This window comes from Pseudophryne corroboree, chromosome 4, assembly GCF_028390025.1.
Source record: "Pseudophryne corroboree isolate aPseCor3 chromosome 4, aPseCor3.hap2, whole genome shotgun sequence".
Lineage (NCBI taxonomy): Eukaryota > Metazoa > Chordata > Amphibia > Anura > Myobatrachidae > Pseudophryne > Pseudophryne corroboree.
The window spans coordinates 880,931,959-880,959,263 of NC_086447.1; the positions used below are offsets into that span (position 1 = coordinate 880,931,959).

The following is a 27,305-nucleotide window of genomic DNA, read 5'->3' on the forward strand; positions in this document are numbered from 1 at the left end:
GAGCTACTAAAAACCGTGGATCTAATATATCTCACGCGGAAAGTGGTCATGTTATTGGCCTTGGCTTCGGCCAGGCGTGTATCAGAATTGGTGGCTTTGTCATATAAAAGTCCTTATCTGATTTTCCATATGGATAGGGCAGAATTGAGGACTCGTCCCCAGTTTCTCCCTAAGGTGGTATCAGCTTTTCACTTGAACCAACCTATTGTAGTGCCTGCGGCTACTAGGGACTTGGAGGATTCCAAGTTACTGGACGTAGTCAAGGCCATGAAAAATTATGTTTCCAGGACGACTAGAGTCAGGAGAACTGACTCGCTGTTTATCCTGTATGCACCCAGCAAACTGGGTGCTCCTGCTTCTAAGCAGACTATTGCTCGCTGGATTTGTAGCACAATTCAGCTGGCGCATTCTGCGGCTGGACTACCGCAGCCAAAATCTGTAAAAGCCCATTCCACAAGGAAGGTGGGCTCATCTTGGGCAGCTGCCCGAGGGGTCTCGGCTTTCCAACTTTGCCGAGCTGCAACTTGGTCAGGGGCAAACACGTTTGCTAAATTCTACAAAATTGATACCCTGGCTGAGGAGGACCTGGAGTTCTCTCATTCGGTGCTGCAGAGTCATCTGCACTCTCCCACCCGTTTGGGAGCTTTGGTATAATCCCCATGGTCCTTACGGAGTTCCCAGCATCCACTAGGACGTCAGAGAAAATAAGATTTTATTCACCGGTAAATCTATTTCTCGTAGTCCGTAGTGGATGCTGGGCGCCCATCCCAAGTGCGGATTGTCTGCAATACTTGTACATAGTTATTGCCTAACTAAAGGGTTATTGTTGAGCCATCTGTTGAGAGGCTCAGTTATATTCATACTGTTAACTGGGTATAGTATCACGAGTTATACGGTGTGATTGGTGTGGCTGGTATGAGTCTTACCCGGGATTCAAAATCCTTCCTTATTATGTCAGCTCATCCAGGCACAGTGTCCTAACTGAGGCTTGGAGGAGGGTCAGAGTGGGAGGAGCCAGTGCACACCAGGTGACCTAAAGCTTTCTTTAGTTGTGCCCAGTCTCCTGCGGAGCCGCTATTCCCCATGGTCCTTACGGAGTTCCCAGCATCCACTACGGACTACGAGAAATAGATTTACCGGTGAGTAAAATCTTATTTTAGAAAGCTGTGCCCTATACTACTAGTTTTCCTGCAGATGATACAAGCTTTATACAGCGGCTCTCAGTTTATGGAGATTGCACATTGCTGGGGGAGGGGGAGCTGTTAGCAATACACAGGGTTCTATTTGATCAGAGGCCACTTAAGAATAGTGCAGATGTATAGAAGTATTTAATGGAATCGGATCAGGTGTCTGGGTGACCTAGCTATGGCAATCAGGCTGCTCTGTTTCCATACCTCCCAAAATGACCCTCTCCAGGAGGGACAAAATGCTCTGCTCCTGTGCTTCCCTCTTAAGGGGGGTACTGACGGGAGAGATGTGTGCTGAGCGATCTTAACACAGACCGCTCAGCACACATCTCTCACCCCGCTCAGCACAGCGCGATGTGCTGAGCGCGGGGGAAAGCCGACGGGGGGCCGCTCACTTCACACAACGGTGAAGTGAGCGACCCGCTAGATTGAGCCTGCATGCAGGCTCAATCTAGCATCGGCGATAGCGGTGTGCGGGGCCGCGCATCGCTATCACTGGAGGGCATACACACGGCAGATCCGCGCTTAAAATCTAAGCAATCTAGCAAGATTGCTTAGATTTTAAGCACGGATCTCTCCGTGTGTACCCCCCTTAACTGTATGATTGCCGTCACCTGTGTTGAACAGGTTAATGGGTAAGAGGTTTTCAGCACAGGTGATGGCAATCATAAATTAAGAGGTAAGTCCAGAAGCAGAGCGTTCTGTCCCTCCTGGAGAGGGTCATGTTGGGAGGTATGTGTTTCTCTAACGCTCACATTCTGAATGATTAAAGCTTGAGACTGCACATACACACAATGCCTCCTGAGTGTACCACAGCCACATCGCACACTCCCCAATCACACCGTGCAATACCTGACCCTCACTGTTCTATGTGGTGTGATAAGCCCTCTCCCACATAATCTACAACAGCTTGTGTTGCCATATTTTGGAAGTCAAAGTACACAGTGCATGGCTGCAAATGTTTAGGCCATAGTTACCTCACTAACCACTCCTTCTCTGTCTGCCTCAAGCACCACCTCACACCCTTCCATCCTTCCTGTTGGTGTCCCTCAGGGTTCTGTCCTTGGACCCCTTCTGTTCTCCCTGTATACCTCTTCCCTGGGTGCGCTCATTAACTCATTTGGCCTTCAATACCACTTCTATGCTGATGACACACAAGTCTACCTCTCCTCTCCTGATCTGTCCCCCTCTGTCCTCTCTCAGGTTTCCGCAATCTCCTGGATGTCTGAACGCTCTCTGAAGCTCAACATGGACAAAACGGAACTCATCTTCCCCCCATCCAGAGCAACACCCCCGACCAATATCTCCATCATTGTTGACAACACCACCATCTCCCCCGTTCCCCAACTCCGCTGCCTGGGTGTCACTCTTGACTCCTCCCTCTCCTTTGCACCCCACATCCAAGCTCTGGCACAATCCTGTCGTTTCCAGCTACGCAACATTGCTCGTATCAGGCCATATCTCTCCCAGAGTGCAACTAAACTCATCATCCACTCACTGGTCATCTCACGACTTGACTACTGCAATGTCCTCCTCACTGGCCTTGCTTGCTCCCATCTTGCTCCCCTCCAATCTGTCCTGAACTCCGCAGCTAGGCTTATCTTCCTCTCCCGCTGCACCACATCTGCCACTCCCCTTCAACAAAATCTACACTGGCTCCCATTCCCCTACAGAATCCTCTTCAAACTCCTCACCCTCACATACAAGGCCATCTCTAATTCCACTGCTCCCTACATCTCCAACCTCCTTTCCCTTCATACTCCCTCCCGCCCCCTACGGTCGACTAATGACCGTCGCCTCTCCACCGCCCTGGTCACTGCTTCCCATGCACGAGTTTAGGATTTTGCCCGTGCTGCACCCCTTCAGTGGAACGCACTCCCCCGCTCCATTAGACTCTCCCCAACCTTGCAAAGCTTCAAACGGGCACTAAAAACCCACCTATTCATCAAAGCATACCCTCCCGATGCATAACCCAGTGCTTTAGCTGCGCCTCCACCCCCCTGCCTCATGCCGTGAACATCTCAGCTTTGCTTGCATACTGCCATCAGCCTACCTCCCACTTGCCTGCACCTCTTGTCATCTGTCTGTCGCCCCTCCCCAATAGATTGTTAGCTCTTCAGAGCAGGGCCCTCTTTCCTCTTGTTATCTAAGCCCTCGTCTCAACACATTTCACGCACAGCTCTCCCCTACTCAATGACCATCTTTATCCTGCTAGTAAAGGCTCATCTCCATCTATGGCCACCAGCCTCTAGTAGTACGATGATCACTCCCTCAATACTTACATCTTAGCTGTATTATGTCTTGAGAATGTGTGGTGCTCTGTTACCTGTACTCTATTTGTTATTTATTTACTGTAATGCAATGTTTTGTCCCCTGTACTGTCCTTTGTACGGTGCTGCGAAACACATGTGGCGCCTTATAAATAAAATGTAATAGTAATAATAATAGTGTCACAAACTGCCATTACAGTCCAGGTTTTAGGGATATTCATGCTGGAGGCCAGATTGTTAAATCAAATTGACTGAAGTACTAATTAAGTAGCCTGTCCACTGGGCGCCCTGCTCTGATCACATACAGGAGGAGGCGCTGGACTCGCTGTCAGCTGGCAGTCACTTGATTCAGCAGCGCTGCGGGGAGCATGACCGTGCAGCTGAGTGCCTTGCTAAGGACAGAAGTAAAGGAAAATAAAAGTAAAAATTTTATAACCAACAGGAGGTGACATGTTCCTGGGTGCCCCCCACCCCTCTGAATCCACCAGTGTCTATACCCTTATTTCATGTCCTCACCCATTGCGTTGCTACCTAGAAAATTAGTGTTTATCATGTTGCAGCACGGAGCGTCGCCATGGTGCTTTATATATAAACATTGATGATCCCTACTGTTCCGTAACACTATAATTACTGCCATGTTAATTGCTGCTTCTGATCCGCCAGTTTACCACACTGGGTATATCGAACAGTGAGACATTTCAACTTATGTCTGGTATGTGTGTTCCTATTAAAAAGCAGAGTATACACTCTGGCCACTTTATTAGGTACAACTGTCTGCCAGCTTGTTAATGCAAATATATAATTAGACATGATCAAGAGATTCAGTTGTTGTTGAATCCAAACACAATAGGGAGGAAATGTGATCTAAAGGGGCAATTCAATCTTTTTTTGGGGGTTCTCAAAGTAATGGGCGTTTGTCAGGGCAATTCAATTGTTGCTCCGATCAGGTGTCCATTACTTCTGACTTGGCCAAAAGCACCAGCTGCACAAAGTGGCTAAATGCGACTAAAATACTGCCCACAATGCAAAAAGTCCTGTTTGGGTGACCAAAAGGACACTTCGCACATTTTAGCTCGTCATCTCAGGAGATGGAATGTGTCCCAAATGGAGCCACAATTGAATTGCTCCATCGGGTGTCATAGCAAAAATTGAATTGCGTCATCTAGTGGCACTCCCCGGGGTAAAACAGTTGAATTGCCCCTTAAGTGTCTTTGACCATGATGTTGGTGCCAGATGGTGTTTGAGTATCTTAGGCTTTACAGAGAAAAGTGCACAAAACAAATAAAACATCCTGTGATTGTCAGATTGTGGACAAAAAGACGGGTACAAGCTGCCAGTATGGCAACAGTAACTCAAATAACCATGCAATACAGTAGAAGAGCATCTCTGAAGGCACAACATAGTGGAAGAGCACACCAAATTAGACTCCTGTCATCTCTGCATAGGTAATCAAGGCTACAGTGGGTACAGGGTAAGCAAAGCTGGACAGTTGAATTTTGGAAATATGTTGCTTGCCTTGCTAAATATACATTTCTGCCACAACATACACAGTAGATGGTAGGGTCAGAATTTGGAGTCAACGACAGTCTGGTGGTGCACCTATGTGATGTGGTGGAACAGGAGAGTTGCAGCTGACAAACCTGCGGCAACTGTGTTAGTCCGTCATGTCACCATAGACCAGATTCAGGCAACTGTGGGGGGGAAACAGGACTTCTACCCCATACCTTTCAACATCGGAGCTCTCATTACCAGGACTTGGTAGGTGGAATAGGAGTAACTGCCATAGATGCAGCTGCTATGGGACCCACAACTGATGGGGAGAGCTTGTCTTGTCTCGTGTGTTTCTAGGTGTGTTTTTCTTTTCTTTTTTTGCCATCTGGCGATACATGAGGCCCTTACAAATATACTATGCCCTCCCTCTCCTGCGGGATGCTGTGGCCTACAGATGGGATGGTGGGGGCAGGCCTGCTAAAAGCAGGGACAGTTGGGAGGTATACAAATGACTACTTATGACGCTGGTTGGTGGTTATTTTCTTAAAAAACCTGCTTCATCTCCACATAGTACGGCCGGGGAACACTAACACCGCTCCTGGAAATCTGGATTATTTATTTTTAGGATGGCTGAACAGTCGTCCAAAATCTGCACTGTCCTGATGGGATGGGCTTGGGTGACCAGTGTTTTGGATCTTGACGGTCACCATACCGATGCCGGGGTCCCAAGCTTTAGATTGGCGGCGGGGCTGCGGGCGCAACAAAGCCCCTTGCGAGCTCGCTGCGCTCATCACGCAGCGGGCTCAGTTTTATTCCCACTCGATGGGTGTTGTGGACACCCATGAGTGAGAATAGTCCCTGTTAGTCGGCGTGCCGACTGTCAGGCAGACCATCGGTCGGGATTCCAGCATCGGTTACATAACTACATTCCACCCTGGCAATAATGTTGGGAGGTATACTGTACATACTACAAAGGAGTACCTAATAAAATGGCTACTGAGTGATTATAGATTGTAATGGTATAACTTTTATTGATTATCTTTAAAAAAAATGTTGCCACAAACCAAGACTAGGACATGAACATGTACACATAAATACAAGAATTCACAAAAAATCCACACCTAAATTTACGCGTGGTATGAACACACCGTGGGGAGACACACGTGACCTGGTCAGGGTCAATGTTATTGATCCTGACAATAGTTCCTGCAATAATAAGCATTGACAGTCCCCTAACAAGAGGAGACAAATTGTAGGATGATATAGTCGGCTGAAACAAGAAGCGGTAGCCCTATAGATAGATTTACCATAAATTTCAGCCTGTTGTAATGGATGCTACTGGCGTAGAATATACAGTAAGTAACAATAACAGTGTTGATTAGTATGTGTCCAAACTTCATAGCACTGTGTCTCACTGAGGAAGCCGGAAAGCGAAACAGCTGTCTGAGGCTCAGTGCAGTGCAGCCGGAGCCGTACACCCTGACATCCACGCGTACTCTCAGGTACTTTTCACTTCGAGTGACAGCCGGCGGGACCGCATGGTGGGTAACGGGTCCTGCAATACCTTGCGGCATCAGGACCGTTACTACCATTAGGGTCCCAGCACTGTCACCTAACTACTTTCTTCCAGGCACTATAGGCGTACTGAAGGTACCGCTCACCTGGCATCAATGTATACACATATGCAAGGAAGCAGCATACATTCAAAAGGGGATTGGTGCTCTTTATTTTCATCTTATTGATACTATGTTTCTTAAATCTTTTTTTCGATGCTCTCTCATTGTCATAAGGAGAACTCAGAGGACCCCCTGCGCTGTTACATCAGGGTGCCCGAGGGTGATCTTTTCAAAAGCAGAAGCATTCTCTCTGTTTCCAACCCCTAGGTGCAGATGGGACATGCTCATTTACTGTATTAATGCATGTCACACAGTAAACAGAAGCCACCCCACTGCATCAATGATAGGAGTACCTTTTCTTCCCCTTTTCTGCAATTTGTACCAGCTCATTCATATGCTCCTTATCTCTTTAAGCCATCTTTTTACATACACGTATTAGAGGATATGTTAGATGTATGCCCTGTTATACTGATATCTGAATATCAATATAATGGTTACATATGAGGAGCAAGATTGATACATTTATTGCTACAGTGTGTTCTTGAGGCATACTAGATATTTCTGCCCAGACAACAAATTCAATCAGCAATAACCTGCCAATACCTGAGACGCGGATCAGGGTGTTACATATAGTGGACATTTTTTACCAAGAAATTACCAATTCTACTAATAATAGGCTTACCGGTACACTGCACTGAGAAAATCAATAGTATTTGCACTAAGACAATTACAGGATCAGGTTTTACTCATATTATGGAGATTTATATCCTAGATCTTGAATAATTATTAGAATATTTCGCTACTACCTCTCTAAGGGAACATATGATATGTAATCGATGGGGAGATTGTATGTGCTATGAAGTTTGGACACATACTAATCAACACTGTTATTGTTACTTATATTCTACGCCAGTAGCATCCATTACAACAGGCTGAAATTTATGGTAAATCTATCTATAGGGCTACCGCTTCTTGTTTCAGCCGACTATATCGTCCTACAATTTGTCTCCTCTTGTTAGGGGACTGTCAATGCTTATTATTGCAGGAACTATTGTCAGGATCAATAACATTGACCATGACCAGGTCACGTGTATCTCCCCACGGTGTGTTCATACCACGCGTAAATTTAGGCGTGTTTTTTTTGTTTTTTTGTGAATTCTTGTATTTATGTGTACATGTTCATGTCCTAGTCTTGGTTTGTGGCAACATTTTTTTAATGATAATCAATAAAAGTTGTATTTTATGTAATATCTTTCAATGAGTGCCCCCAAAAAAACGAGTCTCTTTTTCTTCTTTTTTGGTACACTATTGCTTACTCTCAGGGGTGCACCTCCACATGAGTTATTGTTATAGTACCCTTCAGTGTAGGACGTAATTTCAAACTATTGTGGTTTTTCCAATTCATTCAGCGGTATATTATATCTCACCACCAGTGCTCAAGTTTCCCCCATCCCTTTCCTCCCCCCATATTAAAAGATTGTAATGGTAGACAAAAGATATTAAATGACTCCTTCCTTTAAACTGGAGTGGAGTATTGCCTATTTTTATTTATGAACTAATTCACTGCAGATTATTTTTGATGGAAAATAAGAAGGAAAAGCAGAAGCAGGCTATCACAATGTGAAAAGAGTCTTGCTGTCCAGAGCATGCTGAGACATTGGGGGGCTATCCCATTACCGCGGGTTATTGTCTCGCCATAGCCCAAAAAAATGAAACTTTGCTCAGAGACCGGGTTATTCTCAGGTGAGGAGTGAAACTGTGTTACTATGTTATGTCATCATTTTCCGGAAGCAGACCGACATTCTGTCAGCAGGGCGACTCTGGGAAAATAAACAGTTCGGCCTCTAGCGCAGGATACGCAGGGAGACGTCTGCGCCATCTTTGCTGTGGGAATTCGCACTTTCCGCCCAGAAATCGTTTTCCGGGAAGGGATCCTTGCCAGGAGTAAACATGACGCCCGCTCAAGAACGTGCCGTCGGCGTCACGGGAGGAGGTGTCACGTCAGGTGGGCGGAGTCCAGGGTGAGTCGCAGAAAGGAGCTGTCAGTGCGACCGGTGAGTGTGACACATACATGTTGTGTGTATGTTTACATGTGTCATGTATGCTGCGGGCTTACCGCGCAGGGCCCGCATGCATGTAGGTGCGATAAGTACAGGCCGAGGTCCCATCATTGTATATACCCATCCCATATACCATATATGTGTGTACACACCCCCAACCTCTATATATGCACACATCCCATATACCATACGTGTATACACACCCACCCAACCTCTTTATATACACATCCCATATACCATATAATATATGTGTGTACACACCCCCAACCTCTGTATATACATGCATCCCATATACCATATATGTGTGTACACACCCCCAACCTCTATATATGCACACATCCCATATACCATACATGTATACACACCCTCCCAATCTCTTTATATACACATCCCATATACCATATAATATACATGTATACACACCCTCCCAACCTCTGTATATACACAGCCCATATACCATATATGTGTGTACACCACCCCGACCTCTGTATATACATGCATCCCATATACCATATATGTGTGTACACCCCCCAACCTCTGTATATACATGCATCCTATATACCATATATGTGTGTACACCCCCCAACCTCTGTATGTACACACATCCTATATACACTTGATCTATGTATATGCACACCCCCAACCTCTGTATATACACACATCCTATGTACATATATGTATATACACACCCCCAGCATCTGTATATACACATCCCATATACCTTATGTGTATATACCCACACCCAGCCTCTGTATATACACATTCTGTATACCTTATATGTATAGACATCCCCCCCCCCCCAACCTCTGTATATACACACATACATCCCATATACTTGTGTACACCCCCCCAACCTCTGTATTGCCTCTCTGCTTCTCACCCCCAACCTCTGTATTGCCTCTCTGCTTCTGTGGCTGAGGTCCCGTCACTGTATATACACATCCCATTTATCATATAGGTATATACACACTCCCAACCTCTGTATATACACTCATCCCATATACCATATATGTATATACAAGTACACACCCCCAACCTCTGTATATACACACATCTTATATAATTTATACATCCCCATCCTCTGTATTACATCTCTGCCACTGTGACTGAGGTCCCATCACTGTATATACACACATCCCATATACCATATATGTATTGCACTCCCCCAACCTCTTACATATTCCATATCCCATATATGTATACACACATCCCATATATATGTGTGTGTGTGTGTGTGTATGTATGTATGTATATACACAAACACACACACTCTCCCCCAACCTCTGTATTACCTCTCTGCTTCTGTGGCTGAGGTCCCATCACTGTATATACTCGCCCCTATACCTAATATGCCACCACTCTTGTGCTGTGTGTTGGGATATATGTCATGTGAATATGCATACAGTATTTTTGTGTGTTGGTTATCTCTCATCATATCCCTCTGTTCCACGCTCACTGTCTACCCCATCTGTGTCACCTGTCTGTTTCTCCCTCCCTTACAGAATGTAAGCTCTGGTGAGCAGGGCCCTCTCCCATCATTTGCTTTTCCTTCTCTTACTTAGACAATCATCTCCTCCATACAACGACACCTAACCCTCAGTTTCTGCCACCCTGATGATTATTTCAGTGTCCTGTCCCCTGATGCAGAAATGTTTATATACTGTACCATGTACTTATCCTACATTGTCTTGTACTGTAAGTTGCTGTTTTCTTGTAATGCTTAGTTATATAGTGTTCATTCTAGCACCCTGCACCTTTCAAAACACGTGCAGTTCCTCTTTCCTGCCTGGGGTGTCGCTCTCTGCTCTGGTGCTTCTCAGAACACTGTGCTCTGTATCTCGGTACTAAAATACAAGCCAGAATGTGCTGAAAAGGGATCAGTACGAGATCCCGGCGGTCAGGAGACCCACGCTGGGATCCCGGCTGCGAGCGCAGCGTATCCTCTCGCCGGCTCACTGTGCTCGCCACGCTTCGGGCCCGGTGGCGACATTCGGTTGCCACAGGGTTCTATTCCCCTCCGGGTGGTGGCGTGGACCACCACCCAAGAGGAGTAACCAGCCGGCGGTCAGGAGTCCGACCGCCGGTATTTCAGCTGGTGTAGGGATTCCGGCGTCGGTATCCTGACCGCCGGGATCCCGGCAGGTGGTCAGTTGACTGCCTCCCGCTGAGAAGCACCAGAGCAGAGAGCGACACCCTAGGCAGGAAAGAGGAACTGCACATGTTTTGAAAGGTGCAGGGTGCTAGAATGAACACTAGTTATATACTTTGGTGCTGCTGAACCATTGCTGCCATATAAATAATGAATAATTTTCATGTGCATATGCATAGTTCTGTGTGTTGGGAAGTATTGTGTATGCATAGTTCTGTGTGTTGGGATATATGTCATATGCATAGTTCTGTGTGTTGGGAAGTATTGCGTATGCATAGTTCTGTGTGTTGGGAAGTATTGCATATGCATAGTTCTGTGTGTTGGGAAGTATTGCATATGCATAGTTCTGTGTGTTGGGAAGTATTGCATATGCATAGTTCTGTGTGTTGGGAAGAATTGCATATGCATAGTTCTGTGTGTTGGGAAGTATTGGGTATGCATAGTTCTGTGTGTTGGGAAGTATTGGGTATGCATAGTTCTGTGTGTTGGGAAGTATTGCGTATGCATAGTTCTCTGTTTTGGGATGTACGTCATATTCATAGTTCTGTGTGTTGGGAAGTATTGTGTATGCATAGTTCTGTGTGTTGGGATATATGTCATATGCATAGTTCTGTGTGTTGGGAAGTATTGCGTATGCATAGTTCTGTGTGTTGGGATATATGTCATATACATAGTTCTGTGTGTTGGGATATATGTCATATACATAGTTCTGTGTGTTGGGATGTATTGCATATACATAGTTCTGTGTGTTGGGAAGTATTGCATATGCGTAGTTCTGTGTATTGGGATATATGTCATATACATAGTTCTGTGTGGTGGGAAGTATTGCATATACATAGTTCTGTGTGGTGGGAAGTATTGCATATGCATAGTTCTGTGTGGTGGGAAGTATTGCATATACATAGTTCTGTGTGTTGGGAAGTATTGCATATGCGTAGTTCTGTGTATTGGGATATATGTCATATACATAGTTCTGTGTGTTGGGAAGTATTGCATATACATAGTTCTGTGTGGTGGGAAGTATTGCATATGCATAGTTCTGTGTGGTGGGAAGTATTGCATATGCATAGTTCTGTGTGTTGGGAAGTATTGCATATGCATAGTTCTGTGTGTTGGGATATATGTCATATACATAGTTCTGTGTGGTGGGAAGTATTGCATATACATAGTTCTGTGTGGTGGGAAGTATTGCATATACATAGTTCTGTGTGTTGGGATATATGTCATATGCATAGTTCTGTGTGTTGGGATATATGTCATATGCATAGGTCATATGCATAGTCCTGTGTGTTGGGAAGTATTGCATATACATAGTTCTGGGTGTTGGGAAGTATTGCATATGCATAGTTCTGTGTGTTGGGATATATGTCCTATGCATAGTTCTGTGTGTTGGGAAGTATTGCACCATACTACACCAACATACATCTCTTCACTTATCTCAAAATATCTCCCAACCCGATCCCTTCGTTCTTCACAAGATCTACGTCTCTCATCCACAGTCATTACTTGCTCCCATTCACGATTACAGGACTTTCTTTGGGCTGCACCCACTCTGTGGAATGCCCTACCACGTACAATAAGACTCTCCTCTAGTCTTCAAACCTTCAAGCGTTCCCTGAAAACTCACGTATTCAGACAAGCTTATCAAATTCCAGAAGCGCTCAGATTACCTTCATAGCTCTCCTATCCAATTATATCCTCACAGTACAGTCCACACATCCCCCACATATTTTCTTTCTTCACGCTCCCGTCCTCCTGACCGTGGGTCATCACTGCTGTGATGTGATATCATGCAGCCCGTCAAGTACCTTTACAATCTGGTGAACAACTATGCAATAGATAGCGCCGATCCTTGTGTATCCATGCCTATTTCCCCATAGATTGTAAGCTTGCGAGCAGGGCCCTCCTCCCTCTATGACTGTTTGTTATTACCCAGTTTTGTATTCTAATTATGTCCAGTTGTAAAGCGCAACGGAATTTGCTGCGCTATATAAGAAACTGTTAATAAATAAATATTTCTGTGTGTTTAGATATATGGTCATTAGGTCGACACCACTTAGGTCGACAGTCATTAGGTCGACCACTATTGGTCGACAGGGTGATTAGGCCAACATGAGTTTTCACTTTTAAGAAAAAAAATTTGGGGACTTTTTCATACTTTACGATCCTTGTGGACTACGATTGGGAATAGTAACCTGCCGGAAGCATGGCGAGCGAACACTGTGCACTATTTGGGGTTCCCTGTCACTTTACAAAGAAAACGACAGAAAAAAAGTAAAAAAACTCATGTTGACCTTTTAACTTGTCGACCTAATGACCATGTCGACCTAATTCATGTCGCCCAATAGTGGTCGACCTAATGACTGTCGACCCAACGACCCATACCCGGATATACAGTATGTCACGTGCAAATGCATAGTTCTGTGTGTTGGGATATATGTCATGCATACTGTAGTTCTGTGTGTTGGTACGTGTGTCATGCATACTGTAGTTCTGTGTGTTGGTATGTGTGTCATGCATACTGTAGTTCTGTGTGTTGGGATATACGTCATGCATACTGTAGTTCTGTGTGTTGGGATATGTCATGCATACTGTAGTTCTGTGTGTTGGGATATATATAATGCATACTGTAGTTCTGTGTGTTGGGATATATGTCATGTATACTGTAGTTCTGTGTGTTGGGATATGTCATGCATACTGTAGTTCTGTGTGTTGGTATGTGTGTCATGCATACTGTAGTTCTGTGTGTTGGTATGTGTGTCATGCATACTGTAGTTCTGTGTGTTGGGATATACGTCATGCATACTGTAGTTCTGTGTGTTGGGATATACGTCATGCATACTGTAGTTCTGTGTGTTGGGATATACGTCATGCATACTGTAGTTCTGTGTGTTGGGATATATATCATGCATACTGTAGTTCTGTGTGTTGGGATATGTCATGCATACTGTAGTTCTGTGTGTTGGGATATATATCATGCATACTGTAGTTTTTTGTGTTGAGATATGTCATGTATACTGTAGTTCTGTGTGTTGGGATATATGTCATGTATACTGTAGTTCTGTGTGTTGGGATATGTCATGCATGCTGTAGTTCTGTGTGTTGGTATGTGTGTCATGCATACTGTAGTTCTGTGTGTTGGTATGTGTGTCATGCATACTGTAGTTCTGTGTGTTGGTATGTGTGTCATGTATACTGTAGTTTTGTGGTTTGGGATATGTCATGTATACTGTAGTTCTGTGTGTTGGCATATGTCATGCATGCTGTAGTTCTGTGTGTTGGTATGTGTGTCATGCATACTGTAGTTCTGTGTGTTCGTATGTGTGTCATGCATACTGTAGTTTTGTGGTTTGGGATATGTCATGCATACTGTAGCTCTGTGTGTTGGTATGTGTGTCATGCATACTGTAGTTCTGTGTGTTGGTATGTGTGTCATGCATACTGTAGTTCTATGTGTTGGGATATGTCATGTATACTGTAGTTCTGTGTGTTGGGATATATGTCATGTATACTGTAGTTCTGTGTGTTGGGATATGTCATGCATACTGTAGTTCTGTGTGTTGGTATGTGTGTCATGCATACTGTAGTTCTGTGTGTTGGTATGTGTGTCATGCATACTGTAGTTCTGTGTGTTGGTATGTGTGTCATGCATACTGTAGTTCTATGTGTTGGTATGTGTGTCATGCATGCTGTAGTTCTGTGTGTTGGGATATACGTTATGCATACTGTAGTTCTGTGTGTTGGGATATACGTCATGTATACTGTAGTTCTGTGTGTTGGGATATACGTCATGCATACTGTAGTTCTGTGTGTTGGGATATGTCATGCATACTGTAGCTCTGTGTGTTGGTATGTGTGTCATGCATACTGTAGTTCTGTGTGTTGGTATGTGTGTCATGCATACTGTAGTTCTATGTGTTGGTATGTGTGTCATGCATACTGTAGTTCTGTGTGTTGGTATGTGTGTCATGTATACTGTTGTTCTGTGTGTTGGGATATATGTCATGCATACTGTAGTTCTGTGTGTTGGGCAATGTCATGTATACTGTAGTTCTGTGTGTTGGTATGTGTGTCATGCATACTGTAGTTCTGTGTGTTGGTATGTGTGTCATGCATACTGTAGTTCTGTGTGTTGGGATATACGTCATGTATACTGTAGTTCTGTGTGTTGGGATATACGTCATGCATACTGTAGTTCTGTGGTTTGGGATATGTCATGCATACTGTAGCTCTGTGTGTTGGTATGTGTGTCATGCATACTGTAGTTCTGTGTGTTGGTATGTGTGTCATGCATACTGTAGTTCTGTGTGTTGGTATGTGTGTCATGCATACTGTAGTTCTGTGTGTTGGTATGTGTGTCATGCATACTGTAGTTCTGTGTGTTGGTATGTGTGTCATGCATACTGTAGTTCTATGTGTTGGTATGTGTGTCATGCATACTGTTGTTCTGTGTGTTGGGATATACGTCATGCATACTGTTGTTCTGTGTGTTGGGATATACGTCATGCATACTGTAGTTCTGTGTGTTGGGATATGTCATGCATACTGTAGTTCTGTGTGTTGGTATGTGTGTCATGCATACTGTAGTTCTGTGTGTTGGTATGTGTGTCATGCATACTGTAGTTCTGTGTGTTGGGATATGTCATGCATACTGTAGTTCTGTGTGTTGGGATATATATCATGCATACTGTAGTTCTGTGTGTTGGTATGTGTGTCATGCATACTGTAGTTCTGTGTGTTGGGATATACGTCATGCATACTGTAGTTCTGTGTGTTGGGCTATACGTCATGCATACTGTAGTTCTGTGTGTTGGGATATATATAATGCATACTGTAGTTCTGTGTGTTGGGATATGTCATGTATACTGTAGTTCTATGTGTTGGGATATATGTCATGTATACTGTAGTTCTGTGTGTTGGGATATGTCATGCATACTGTAGTTGTGTGTGTTGGTATGTGTGGCATGCATACTGTAGTTCTGTGTGTTGGTATGTGTCATGCATACTGTAGTTCTGTGTGTTGGGATATACGTCATGCATACTGTAGTTCTGTGTGTTGGGATATACGTCATGCATACTGTAGTTCTGTGTGTTGGGATATACGTCATGCATACTGTAGTTCTGTGTGTTGGGATATATATCATGCATACTGTAGTTCTGTGTGTTGGGATATGTCATGCATACTGTAGTTCTGTGTGTTGGGATATATATCATGCATACTGTAGTTTTGTGTGTTGAGATATGTCATGTATACTGTAGTTCTGTGTGTTGGGATATATGTCATGTATACTGTAGTTCTGTGTGTTGGGATATGTCATGCATGCTGTAGTTCTGTGTGTTGGTATGTGTGTCATGCATACTGTAGTTCTGTGTGTTGGTATGTGTGTCATGCATACTGTAGTTCTGTGTGTTGGTATGTGTGTCATGTATACTGTAGTTTTGTGGTTTGGGATATGTCATGTATACTGTAGTTCTGTGTGTTGGGATATGTCATGCATGCTGTAGGTTCTGTGTGTTGGTATGTTTGTCATGCATACTGTAGTTCTGTGTGTTGGTATGTGTGTCATGCATACTGTAGTTTTGTGGTTTGGGATATGTCATGCATACTGTAGCTCTGTGTGTTGGTATGTGTGTCATGCATACTGTAGTTCTGTGTGTTGGTATGTGTGTCATGCATACTGTAGTTCTATGTGTTGGGATATGTCATGTATACTGTAGTTCTGTGTGTTGGGATATGTGTCATGTATACTGTAGTACTGTGTGTTGGGATATGTCATGCATACTGTAGTTCTGTGTGTTGGTATGTGTGTCATGCATACTGTAGTTCTATGTGTTGGTATGTGTGTCATGCATGCTGTAGTTCTGTGTGTTGGGATATACGTTATGCATACTGTAGTTCTGTGTGTTGGGATATACGTCATGTATACTGTAGTTCTGTGTGTTGGGATATACGTCATGCATACTGTAGTTCTGTGTGTTGGGATATGTCATGCATACTGTAGCTCTGTGTGTTGGTATGTGTGTCATGCATACTGTAGTTCTGTGTGTTGGTATGTGTGTCATGCATACTGTAGTTCTGTGTGTTGGTATGTGTGTCATGCATACTGTAGTTCTATGTGTTGGTATGTGTGTCATGCATACTATAGTTCTGTGTGTTGGTATGTGTGTCATGTATACTGTTGTTCTGTGTGTTGGGATATATGTCATGCATACTGTAGTTCTGTGTGTTGGGCAATGTCATGTATACTGTAGTTCTGTGTGTTGGTATGTGTGTCATGCATACTGTAGTTCTGTGTGTTGGGACATACGTCATGCATGCTGTAGTTCTGTGTGTTGGGATATACGTCATGTATACTGTAGTTCTGTGTGTTGGGATATACGTCATGCATACTGTAGTTCTGTGGTTTGGGATATGTCATGCATACTGTAGCTCTGTGTGTTGGTATGTGTGTCATGCATACTGTAGTTCTATGTGTTGGTATGTGTGTCATGCATACTATAGTTCTGTGTGTTGGTATGTGTGTCATGTATACTGTTGTTCTGTGTGTTGGGACATACGTCATGCATGCTGTAGTTCTGTGTGTTGGGCTATACGTCATGTATACTGTAGTTCTGTGTGTTGGGATATACGTCATGCATACTGTAGTTCTGTGGTTTGGGATATGTCATGCATACTGTAGCTCTGTGTGTTGGTATGTGTGTCATGCATACTGTAGTTCTGTGTGTTGGTATGTGTGTCATGCATACTGTAGTTCTGTGTGTTGGTATGTGTGTCATGCATACTGTAGTTCTGTGTGTTGGTATGTGTGTCATGCATACTGTAGTTCTGTGTGTTGGTATGTGTGTCATGCATACTGTAGTTCTGTGTGTTGGTATGTGTGTCATGCATACTGTAGTTCTATGTGTTGGTATGTGTGTCATGCATACTGTTGTTCTGTGTGTTGGGATATACGTCATGCATACTGTTGTTCTGTGTGTTGGGATATACGTCATGCATACTGTTGTTCTGTGTGTTGGGATATACGTCATGCATACTGTAGTTATGTGTGTTGGGATATGTCATGCATACTGTAGTTCTGTGTGTTGGTATGTGTGTCATGCATACTGTAGTTCTGTGTGTTGGTATGTGTGTCATGCATACTGTAGTTCTGTGTGTTGGGATATACGTCATGCATACTATAGTTCTGTGTGTTGGTATGTGTGTCATGCATACTGTAGTTCTATGTGTTGGTATGTGTGTCATGCATACTGTAGTTCTGTGTTTTGGGATATACGTCATGCATACTGTAGTTCTGTGTGTTGGTATGTGTGTCATGCATACTGTAGTTCTGTGTGTTGGTATGTGTGTCATGCATACTGTAGTTCTGTGTGTTGGTATGTGTGTCATGCATACAGTAGTTCTGTGTGTTGGGATATACGTCATGCATACTGTAGTTCTGTGTGTTGGGATATACGTCATGTATACTGTAGTTCTGTGTGTTGGGATATACGTCATACATACTGTAGTTTTGTGTGTTGGGCTATGTGCATAGCACTATCCGCTTCTGCATGTTGGATTATGCAACAGCTTCATAGCACACAAATGGTTCTGTATTTTGGGATATGTGTCATATACATTTATAGTACTGCCTCTCTTGTTCTGTATTTTGCAGTATTATTATTATTATTATTATTATATCAGACAGAAGCGGGAGGTCAGAGGTGTACATATAATAATGAGAGTGGGAATATTTTGTGATGACATTTGTGCTGCTGAAGGCTTTGTCGGTGCAAATGTTTAATTTGAATTGGATCCTGGTGGACATGTGGAGCCAGTGTAGTGATTTGCAGAGTATGGCGCCAAACGAGAAAGATCTTGATTTAGCATTTGAGCAAGGAGACATGAATGAGAGGTATACCAGATGGGATCCGGTCGACCTGTCGACCTAGCACATGTCGACCTAGAAACCCTGTCGACCTTCCATCCATGTCGACCTAGTGACTGTCGACCTATAGTGGTTGACCTAAACATTGTCGACCTAGATACTGTCGATTTGATGAACCACACCCATACCAGATAGGAGAAGGTTACAGTAGTCAAAGTGAGCTGTGGGGTAGATGCCTGTATGCTCCCCCTTTCCCGATTGTTCCTGAATGCCTTTCCCATGGTTTTCCCCTCCACCTTTCTTCCATATTACAGTATTTACTTGCTCTGTACGCGCCCTGAAAGTTATTTCTGTAGGTGTAACACTAGTACTATATTTTCTCTGACGTCCTAGTGGATGCTGGGTACTCCGTAAGGACCATGGGGAATAGACGGGCTCCGCAGGAGACTGGACACTCTTAAAAGAAAGATTAGGTACTATATCTGGTGTGCACTGGCTCCTCCCTCTATGCCCCTCCTCCAGACCTCAGTTAGAATCTGTGCCCGGCCAGAGCTGGATGCACCTAGTGGGCTCTCCTGAGCTTACTAGAAAAGAAAGTATTTGTTAGGTTTTTTATTTTCAGTGAGATCTGCTGGCAACAGACTCACTGCTACGAGGGACTGAGGGGAGAGAAGCAAACCTACCTGCTTGCAGCTAGCTTGTGCTTCTAAGGCTACTGGACACCATTAGCTCCAGAGGGATCGAACACAGGACCCGACCTCGATCGTCCGTACCCGGAGCCGCGCCGCCGTCCCCCTTGCAGTGCCAGAAGACGGAAGAGCCCGGAGAAAATCGGCGGCTGAAGACTCCGGTCTTCAATAAGGTAGCGCACAGCACTGCAGCTGTGCGCCATTGCTCCCACAGCACACTACACGCTCCGGTCACTGGTGGGTGCAGGGCGCTGGGGGGGGGCGCCCTGGGCTGCAATATGTATACCTTTTTTGGCAAAATGCACATAATACAGTTATAAACTGTATATGTGCCTAATCCCCCGCCATAAATATTATTAAAAAAGCGGGAGAAGCCCGCCGCTGAAGGGGCGGGGCTATCTTCCTCAGCACAGCCAGCGCCATTTTCTCTTCACAGCTCCGCTGGAAGGACGCTCCCCAGGCTCTCCCCTGCAGTATACACTACGAAAAGGGTAAAAAAGAGAGGGGGGGCACATAAATTTAGGCGCAAAAGGTGATATAAGCAGCTATTGGGGGAAAATTCACTTCTGTTAGTGTAAATCCCTCTGTTATATAGCGCTCTGGTGTGTGCTGGCATACTTCCTCTCTGTCTCCCCAAAGGACTTTGTGGGGTCCTGTCCTCAGTCAGAGCATTCCCTGTGTGTGTGTGCGGTGTGTCGGTACGGCTGTGTCGACATGTTTGAGGAGGACGCTTACGTGGAGGCGGAGCAGGTGCCGATAAGTGTGATGTCGCCCCCTGCGGGGCCGACACCAGAGTGGATGGATATGTGGAAGGTATTAACCGACAGTGTCAACTCCTTACATAAAAGGTTCGATGACGCAGCTTTGGGACAGCCGGCATCTCAGCCCGCGCCTGCCCAGGCATCTCAGAGGCCATCAGGGGCTCAAAAACGCCCGCTACCTCAGATGGCAGACACAGATGTCGACACGGAGTCTGACTCCAGTGTAGACGAGGATGAGACAAATGTACAGTCCACAAGGGCCATCCGATGCATGATTACGGCAATGAAAAATGTGTTGCACATTTCTGACATTAACCCGGTTACCACTAAAAAGGGTATTATGTTTGGGGAGAAAAAGCAGCCAGTGACTTTTCCCCCATCTGATGAATTGTGTGAAGAAGCGTGGTGTTCCCCAGATAAGAAATTAGTGATTTCTAAGAGGTTACTGATGGCGTACCCTTTCCCGCCAACGGACAGGCTACGTTGGGAAACATCCCCTAGGGTGGACAAGGCGCTCACACGCTTATCAAAAAAGGTGGCACTGCCGTCTCAGGATACGGCCGCCTTAAAGGAGCCTGCGGATAGAAAGCAGGAGGCTATCCTGAAGTCTGTATATACACACTCCGGTACTATACTGAGACCTGCTATTGCTTCAGCATGGATGTGCAGTGCTGCAGCAGCGTGGTCTGATTCCCTGTCTGATAACATTGATTCCCTTGACAGGGACACTATATTGCTAACCATAGAGCATATTAAAGACGTAGTCTTATCTATGAGAGATGCACAGAGGGATATTTGCCGGCTGGCATCTAGAATTAATGCAATGTCCATTTCTGCCAGGAGAGTATTATAGACTCGGCAGTGGACAGGTGATGCGGATTCTAAAAGGCACATGGAGGTTTTGCCTTACAAGGGTGAGGAATTGTTTGGGGATGGTTTCTCGGACCTCATTTCCACAGCAACAGCTGGGAAGTCGACATTTTTACCTCAAGTTCCCTCACAGCCTAAGAAAGCACCGTATTATCAGGTACAGTCCTTTCGGCCCCAGAAAGGCAAGCGGGTTAAAGGCGCGTCCTTTCTGCCCAGAGGCAGGGGTAGAGGGAAAAAGCTGCACCAGACAGCCAGTTCCCAGGAACAATAATCCTCCCCTGCTTCCTCTAAGTCCACCGCATGACGCTGGGGCTCCACAGGTGGAGCCAGGTGCGGTGGGGGCGCGTCTCCGGAACTTCAGCGACCAGTGGGTCCGCTCACAGGTGGATCTCTTGGTTCTACAAGTGGTATCTCAGGGATACAAGCTGGAGTTCGAGGCGTCTCCCCCTCGCCGTTACCTAAAATCAGCCTTGCCAGCTACTCCAAAGGAAAGGGAGGTAGTACTGGCGGCAATTCACAAGCTGTACCTCCAGCAGGTGATAATCAAAGTTCCCCTCCTTCAACAGGGACGGGGTTACTATTCCACAATGTTTGTGGTACCGAAACCAGACGGTTCGGTGAGACCCATTCTAAATTTGAAATCCTTGAACACTTATATAAGGAAGTTCAAGTTCAAAATGGAATCGCTCAGGGCGGTTATTGCAAGCCTGGAAGAGGGGGATTTTATGGTGTCACTGGACATCAAGGATGCTTACCTACATGTCCCCATTTACCCCCCTCACCAGGAGTACCTCAGGTTTGTGGTACAGGACTGTCATTACCAATTCCAGACGTTGCCGTTTGGTCTGTCCATGGCACCGAGGATATTTACCAAGGTAATGGCCGAAATGATGATATTCCTTCGAAAGAAGGGAGTTATCATTATCCCATACTTGGACGATCTCCTTATAAAGGCGAGGTCCAAGGAGCAGTTGTTAGTCGGAGTAGCACTATCTCGGGAAGTGCTACAACAGCACGGCTGGATTCTGAATATCCCAAAGTCGCAGCTGATTCCTACGACGCGTCTGCTGTTCCTGGGCATGATTCTGGACACAGAAAATAAAAAGGTGTTCCTCCCGGAGGAGAAGGCCCAGGAATTGTCGTCTCTGGTCAGGAACCTCCTGAAACCAAATCAGGTGTCGGTGCATCACTGCACGCGTGTCCTGGGAAAGATGGTAGCTTCTTACGAAGCAATTCCCTTCGGCAGGTTCCATGCAAGGATCTTTCAGTGGGATCTGTTAGACAAGTGGTCCGGATCGCATCTTCAGATGCATCGGTTGATCACCCTGTCCCCGAGGGCCAGGGTGTCTCTGCTGTGGTGGCTGCAGAGTGCTCATCTTCTCGAGGGCCGCAGATTTGGCATTCAGGACTGGGTCCTGGTGACCACGGATGCAAGCCTCCGAGGTTGGGGGCAGACACTCAGGGAAGAAACTTCCAAGGACAGTGGTCAAGTCAGGAGACTTCCCTACACATAAATATTCTGGAACTAAGGGCCATTTACAATGCCCTGAGTCAAGCAGTAACCCTGCTTCAAAACCAGCCGGTGCTGATTCAGTCAGACAACATCACGGCGGTCGCCCATGTAAACCGACAGGGCGGCACAAGAAGCAGGATGGCGATGGCAGAAGCCACAAGGATTCTTCGATGGGCGGAGAATCACGTGCTAGCACTGTCAGCAGTGTTCATTCCGGGAGTGGACAACTGGGAAGCAGACTTCCTCAGCAGGCACGACCTCCACCCGGGAGAGTGGGGACTTCATCCAGAAGTCTTCAAGCTGATTGTAAATCGTTGGGAACGGCCACAGGTGGACATGATGGCGTCCCGCCTCAACAAAAAGCTAAAAAGATATTGCGCCAGGTCAAGGGACCCTCAGGCGATAGCTGTGGACGCTCTAGTGACACCGTGGGTGTACCAGTCGGTTTATGTGTTCCCTCCTCTTCCTCTCATACCAAAGGTACTGAGGATAATAAGAAAGAGAGGAGTAAGAACTATACTCATCGTTCCGGATTGGCCAAGAAGAACTTGGTACCCGGAACTACAAGAAATGATCTCAGAGGACCCTTGGCCTCTGCCGCTCCGACAGGACCTGCTACAGCAGGGGCCCTGTCTGTTCCAAGACTTACCGCGGCTGCGTTTGATGGCATGGCGGTTGAACGCCGGATCCTAATGGAAAAGGGCATTCCAGATGAAGTCATTCCTACGCTGATTAAAGCTAGGAAGGATGTGACAGCAAAACATTATCACCGCATATGGCGAAAATATGTTGCTTGGTGTGAGGCCAGGAAGGCCCCAACAGAGGAATTTCAGCTGGGTCGATTTCTGCACTTCCTACAGTCAGGAGTGACTATGGGCCTAAAATTGGGATCCATTAAAGTCCAGATTTCGGCCCTGTCTATTTTCTTTCAAAAAGAACTGGCTTCACTGCCTGAGGTTCAGACGTTTGTTAAGGGAGTGCTGCATATTCAGCCCCCTTTTGTGCCTCCAGTGGCACCTTGGGATCTTAACGTTGTGTTGGATTTCCTGAAATCCCACTGGTTTGAGCCACTTAAGACCGTGGAGCTAAAGTATCTCACGTGGAAAGTGGTCATGTTATTGGCCTTAGCTTCGGCTAGGCGTGTGACAGAATTGGCGGCTTTGTCCTGTAAAAGCCCATATCTGATTTTCCATATGGACAGGGCAGAATTGAGGACTCGTCCCCAATTTCTCCCTAAGGTGGTATCAGCGTTTCATTTGAACCAACCTATTGTGGTGCCTGCGGCTACTAGGGACTTGGAGGATTCCAAGTTGCTGGACGTAGTCCGGGCCCTGAAAATCTATGTTTCCAGGACGGCTAGAGTCAGGAAAACCGACTCGCTGTTTATCCTGCATGCACCCAACAAGCTGGGTGCTCCTGCTTCTAAGCAGACTATTGCTCGCTGGATCTGTAGCACGATTCAGCAGGCTCATTCTGCGGCTGGACTGCCGCATCCTAAGTCTGTAAAAGCCCATTCCACGAGGAAGGTGGGCTCTTCTTGGGCGGCTGCCCGAGGGGTCTCGGCTTTACAACTTTGCCGAGCTGCTACTTGGTCGGGATCAAACACTTTTGCAAAATTCTACAAGTTTGATACCCTGGCTGAGGAGGACCTTGAGTTTGCTCATTCGGTGCTGCAGAGTCATCCGCACTCTCCCGCCCGTTTGGGAGCTTTGGTATAAATCCATGGTCCTTACGGAGTACCCAGCATCCACTAGGACGTCAGAGAAAATAAGAATTTACTCACCGGTAATTCTATTTCTCGTAGTCCGTAGTGGATGCTGGGAGCCCGTCCCAAGTGCGGACTTTCTGCAATACATGTATATAGTTATTGCTTAACTATAGGGTTTTGTTATGAACCATCTGTTAAATGAGGCTCAGTTGTTGTTCATACTGTTAACTGGGTATAGTTATCACAAGGGGTGGTCTTCTGTATGCCGGCGGTCGGGCTCCCGGCGCTCAGTATACCGGCGCCGGGAGCCCGACAGCCGGCATACCGACACTTATTCTCCCTCGTGGGGGTCCACGACCCCCATAGAGGGAGAATAAAATAGTGTGGCGCGCGTAGCGTGGCGAGCGCAGCGAGCCCGCAAGGGGCTCATTTGCGCTCGCCACACTTGTCGGTAAGCCGGCGGTCGGCCTCCCGGCGCCGGATGCTGGTCGCCGGGAGCCCGACCGCCGGCCAGCCGTAGTGAACCCATCACAAGTTGTACAGTGTGATTGGTGTGGCTGGTATGAGTCTTACCCTGGATTCCAAATCCTTTCCTAGTAATGTCAGCTCTTCCGGGCACAGTTTCCCTAACTGAGGTCTGGAGGAGGGGCATAGAGGGAGGAGCCAGTGCACACCAGATGTAGTACCTAATCTTTCTTTTAAGAGTGCCCAGTCTCCTGCGGAGCCCGTCTATTCCCCATGGTCCTTACGGAGTACCCAGCATCCACTACGGACTACGAGAAATAGAATTACCGGTGAGTAAATTCTTATTTTTAGTTTCATTGTTTATACTCAGTTTGACTGATTTTACTTTTGCCTTGTGCTGATTGTTTACCATGCATCCCCACATTGTTATCTGTTACCTAGCTGTATGGGGATCTAGTCACATCCCCTAACTTTCCTGCACTGTAGGCAGCTGCCTATATTGCCTGCTGGTAGCTCTGGAACTGCTGCTTCCCCTGGTGAATGTGACACGTACATTGCTCCTCATCTCTTGTGTGGGATAAATAACCTCTGTATGATCGGGATACGGTCATTAGGTCGACATGGAAAAACGTTGACATGAATTTTTCACTTTTTTTATCTTTTTTTTTTGCAAATTGGTTTTTATTGAAAATTTTTTCAATACAGAGATCTATATAAAACACATCATAAGTAAAGAATAAAGCTGGAAGGCATATATAATATAAAAACAAATATAGAGTCAGATCTTTAAAAATGTCTCGCAGTGTTATATAGAACACACCAAACATTCCAGACCAATATAATTAAATAATAGTCATCAAATTCTGTATCAAAAGAGGAAAATAAAAAGGAAAGCCTAGGGAGAGAAATACAGATAGAAGAGAGGTTACTCAGAACAGAGAAAAAGAAGGAAAATAGAAAATAGAGAGATGTTCTCTCCTCTCGACCCCCGGGGCTAGTATAGTTTTACAAAAAACACCTAATAAGTTTGAGAAGGTGTGGGACCTCTTAGCGAAACAACTTATAGTGGTCTGATTCTTTATATTTCAGCCAGGGATACCATATAGCTGTAAAGGATGTGTTTCTCATTTCTAATGTTGAAATAAGGTCCTCCATAGCCATATAGTGATTCAAACGGGCGCTCCTCTCCTTCAAACTGGGGATCACATCTGACTTCCAATGTACATGGATAACCGCCTTAGAGGCACTTAAGATATGGCGAAGTAGAGATTTCTTATATTGAGATCTGGGTCTGCGAGTATGGTTTAAGAGCCAAAAGCTGGGGCACAGAGGCAGGTCCTCACCCAGTATAATATTAGCCGCTTCTACTTCTTGACGCCAATAAGGCAGAAGGAGGGAGCACTCCCACCATATATGCATTGGGGTGGTGACCGGCGTTTTACATCTCCAACATGTATTGGGTACCCCGGGTTATATTTTAGCTAATATGTTTGGACAGCGGTACCAACGGGTAAGTACTTTGTAGTGTGTTTCTAGCACCAGAACTTTGCGGAGGGTGAAAAAGTGTTACTATAAATGTCCTCCCAGTCGTCTTCAACTACCAATCCCGCCAGGTCCAATTCCCAATCCCTAACAAATTTAGGTTGGGAAGAAAATCTATAATCAATTATCCATTTATAAAATGTGTAGAGGGTGTGACAAGGATAAGTATGAGAGAGGCACAGTTGTTCAAACAAGGTCACTGCCCGTCTACCCTTCACTGGAGAGCAAAAAGTAATTGGGAAGTGTTTAATTTGAAGGTATCTCCAAATTTCCTTACTCTGTAAATCCCATTTAGTGTGCAGCTCAGGGAAGCATAGTATACCTGATGCGTCCATCAACTGATCTGCTCTCCGAATACTCCTATCTCGCCAAGGCTGGAATGACGATTGGCAGCCTGGGAGGAACTCCGGATTACCAAATAGTGGCGTGAGAGGGGAAGGGGGCACTGAAACAAGAGGAAGAACACGTAAGAGACGCCAGCATGAAAAGGTAGGACCAGCAAGCGGTGTAGCACCGGCGGGATTTTAGAGAGCCAGGGGGAGTCAGGGCAGAGGGTGGGGAGTGAGGCTAGCTCAGTTTCCACCCATTGTTTTCTGTTCGACTCACGACTCCACTCCATAACTCTTGTAAGGAGTACAGCTTGATGATAGGAGAAGAAGTGAGGCAATTGGAGCCCCCCCTGGTGCTTACGCCTAAAAAGTATCTCATGCTTAAACCGAGGTTTACGTCCCGCCCATATAAAGTCTCTGATCTTACGTTGCAGTGCGATAAACCAGGACCGGGGGATAGCAACGGGTAGCGTTTGTAAGAGGTACTAAATTCTTGGTAAAATATTCATTTTGATAACTCCTACCCTACCTATCCATAAAATTTTCTTCCCGCCCCAATTGGCGAGATCTGACTGGAGTTTGGTTAAAAATGGGGGAAAATTAGAATGATATACCTGGGAGAGATCTTTATGTAGAAACACACCTAAATATTTTAGTTGTGAGGGGTGCCACGCGAAGGGTGAAATAGTTTGGAGAACCTGTAGACTCGTCTGGTCTAGAGTTAGGTTCATAGCTGTGGACGTAGTTAGATTAACTTTGAAATTTGAGAGGGTCCCGAATCGTGTAAATT

At 45.5% G+C, this 27,305-nt stretch overlaps 1 protein-coding gene across 6 annotated transcripts in view; it reads left to right on the forward strand.

Annotated features, from left to right (window-relative positions):
* The first annotated feature begins 8,511 nt into the window (after positions 1-8,511).
* The window catches only part of BTBD9 (BTB domain containing 9), a 260,485-nt gene continuing 241,691 nt past the window's right edge, over positions 8,512-27,305 (forward strand). For 3 of the 6 annotated variants that reach the window (XR_010176244.1, XR_010176243.1, XM_063918859.1), the window contains exon 1: positions 8,637-8,700. Coding sequence is in view for 1 of the 6 variants with exons in the window: in XM_063918859.1 (XP_063774929.1) it covers positions 8,655-8,700 (46 nt within the window). In the remaining 5 variants the exon portion in view is untranslated. The other 3 variants (XM_063918860.1, XM_063918863.1, XM_063918861.1) reach the window with 3 other exon arrangements.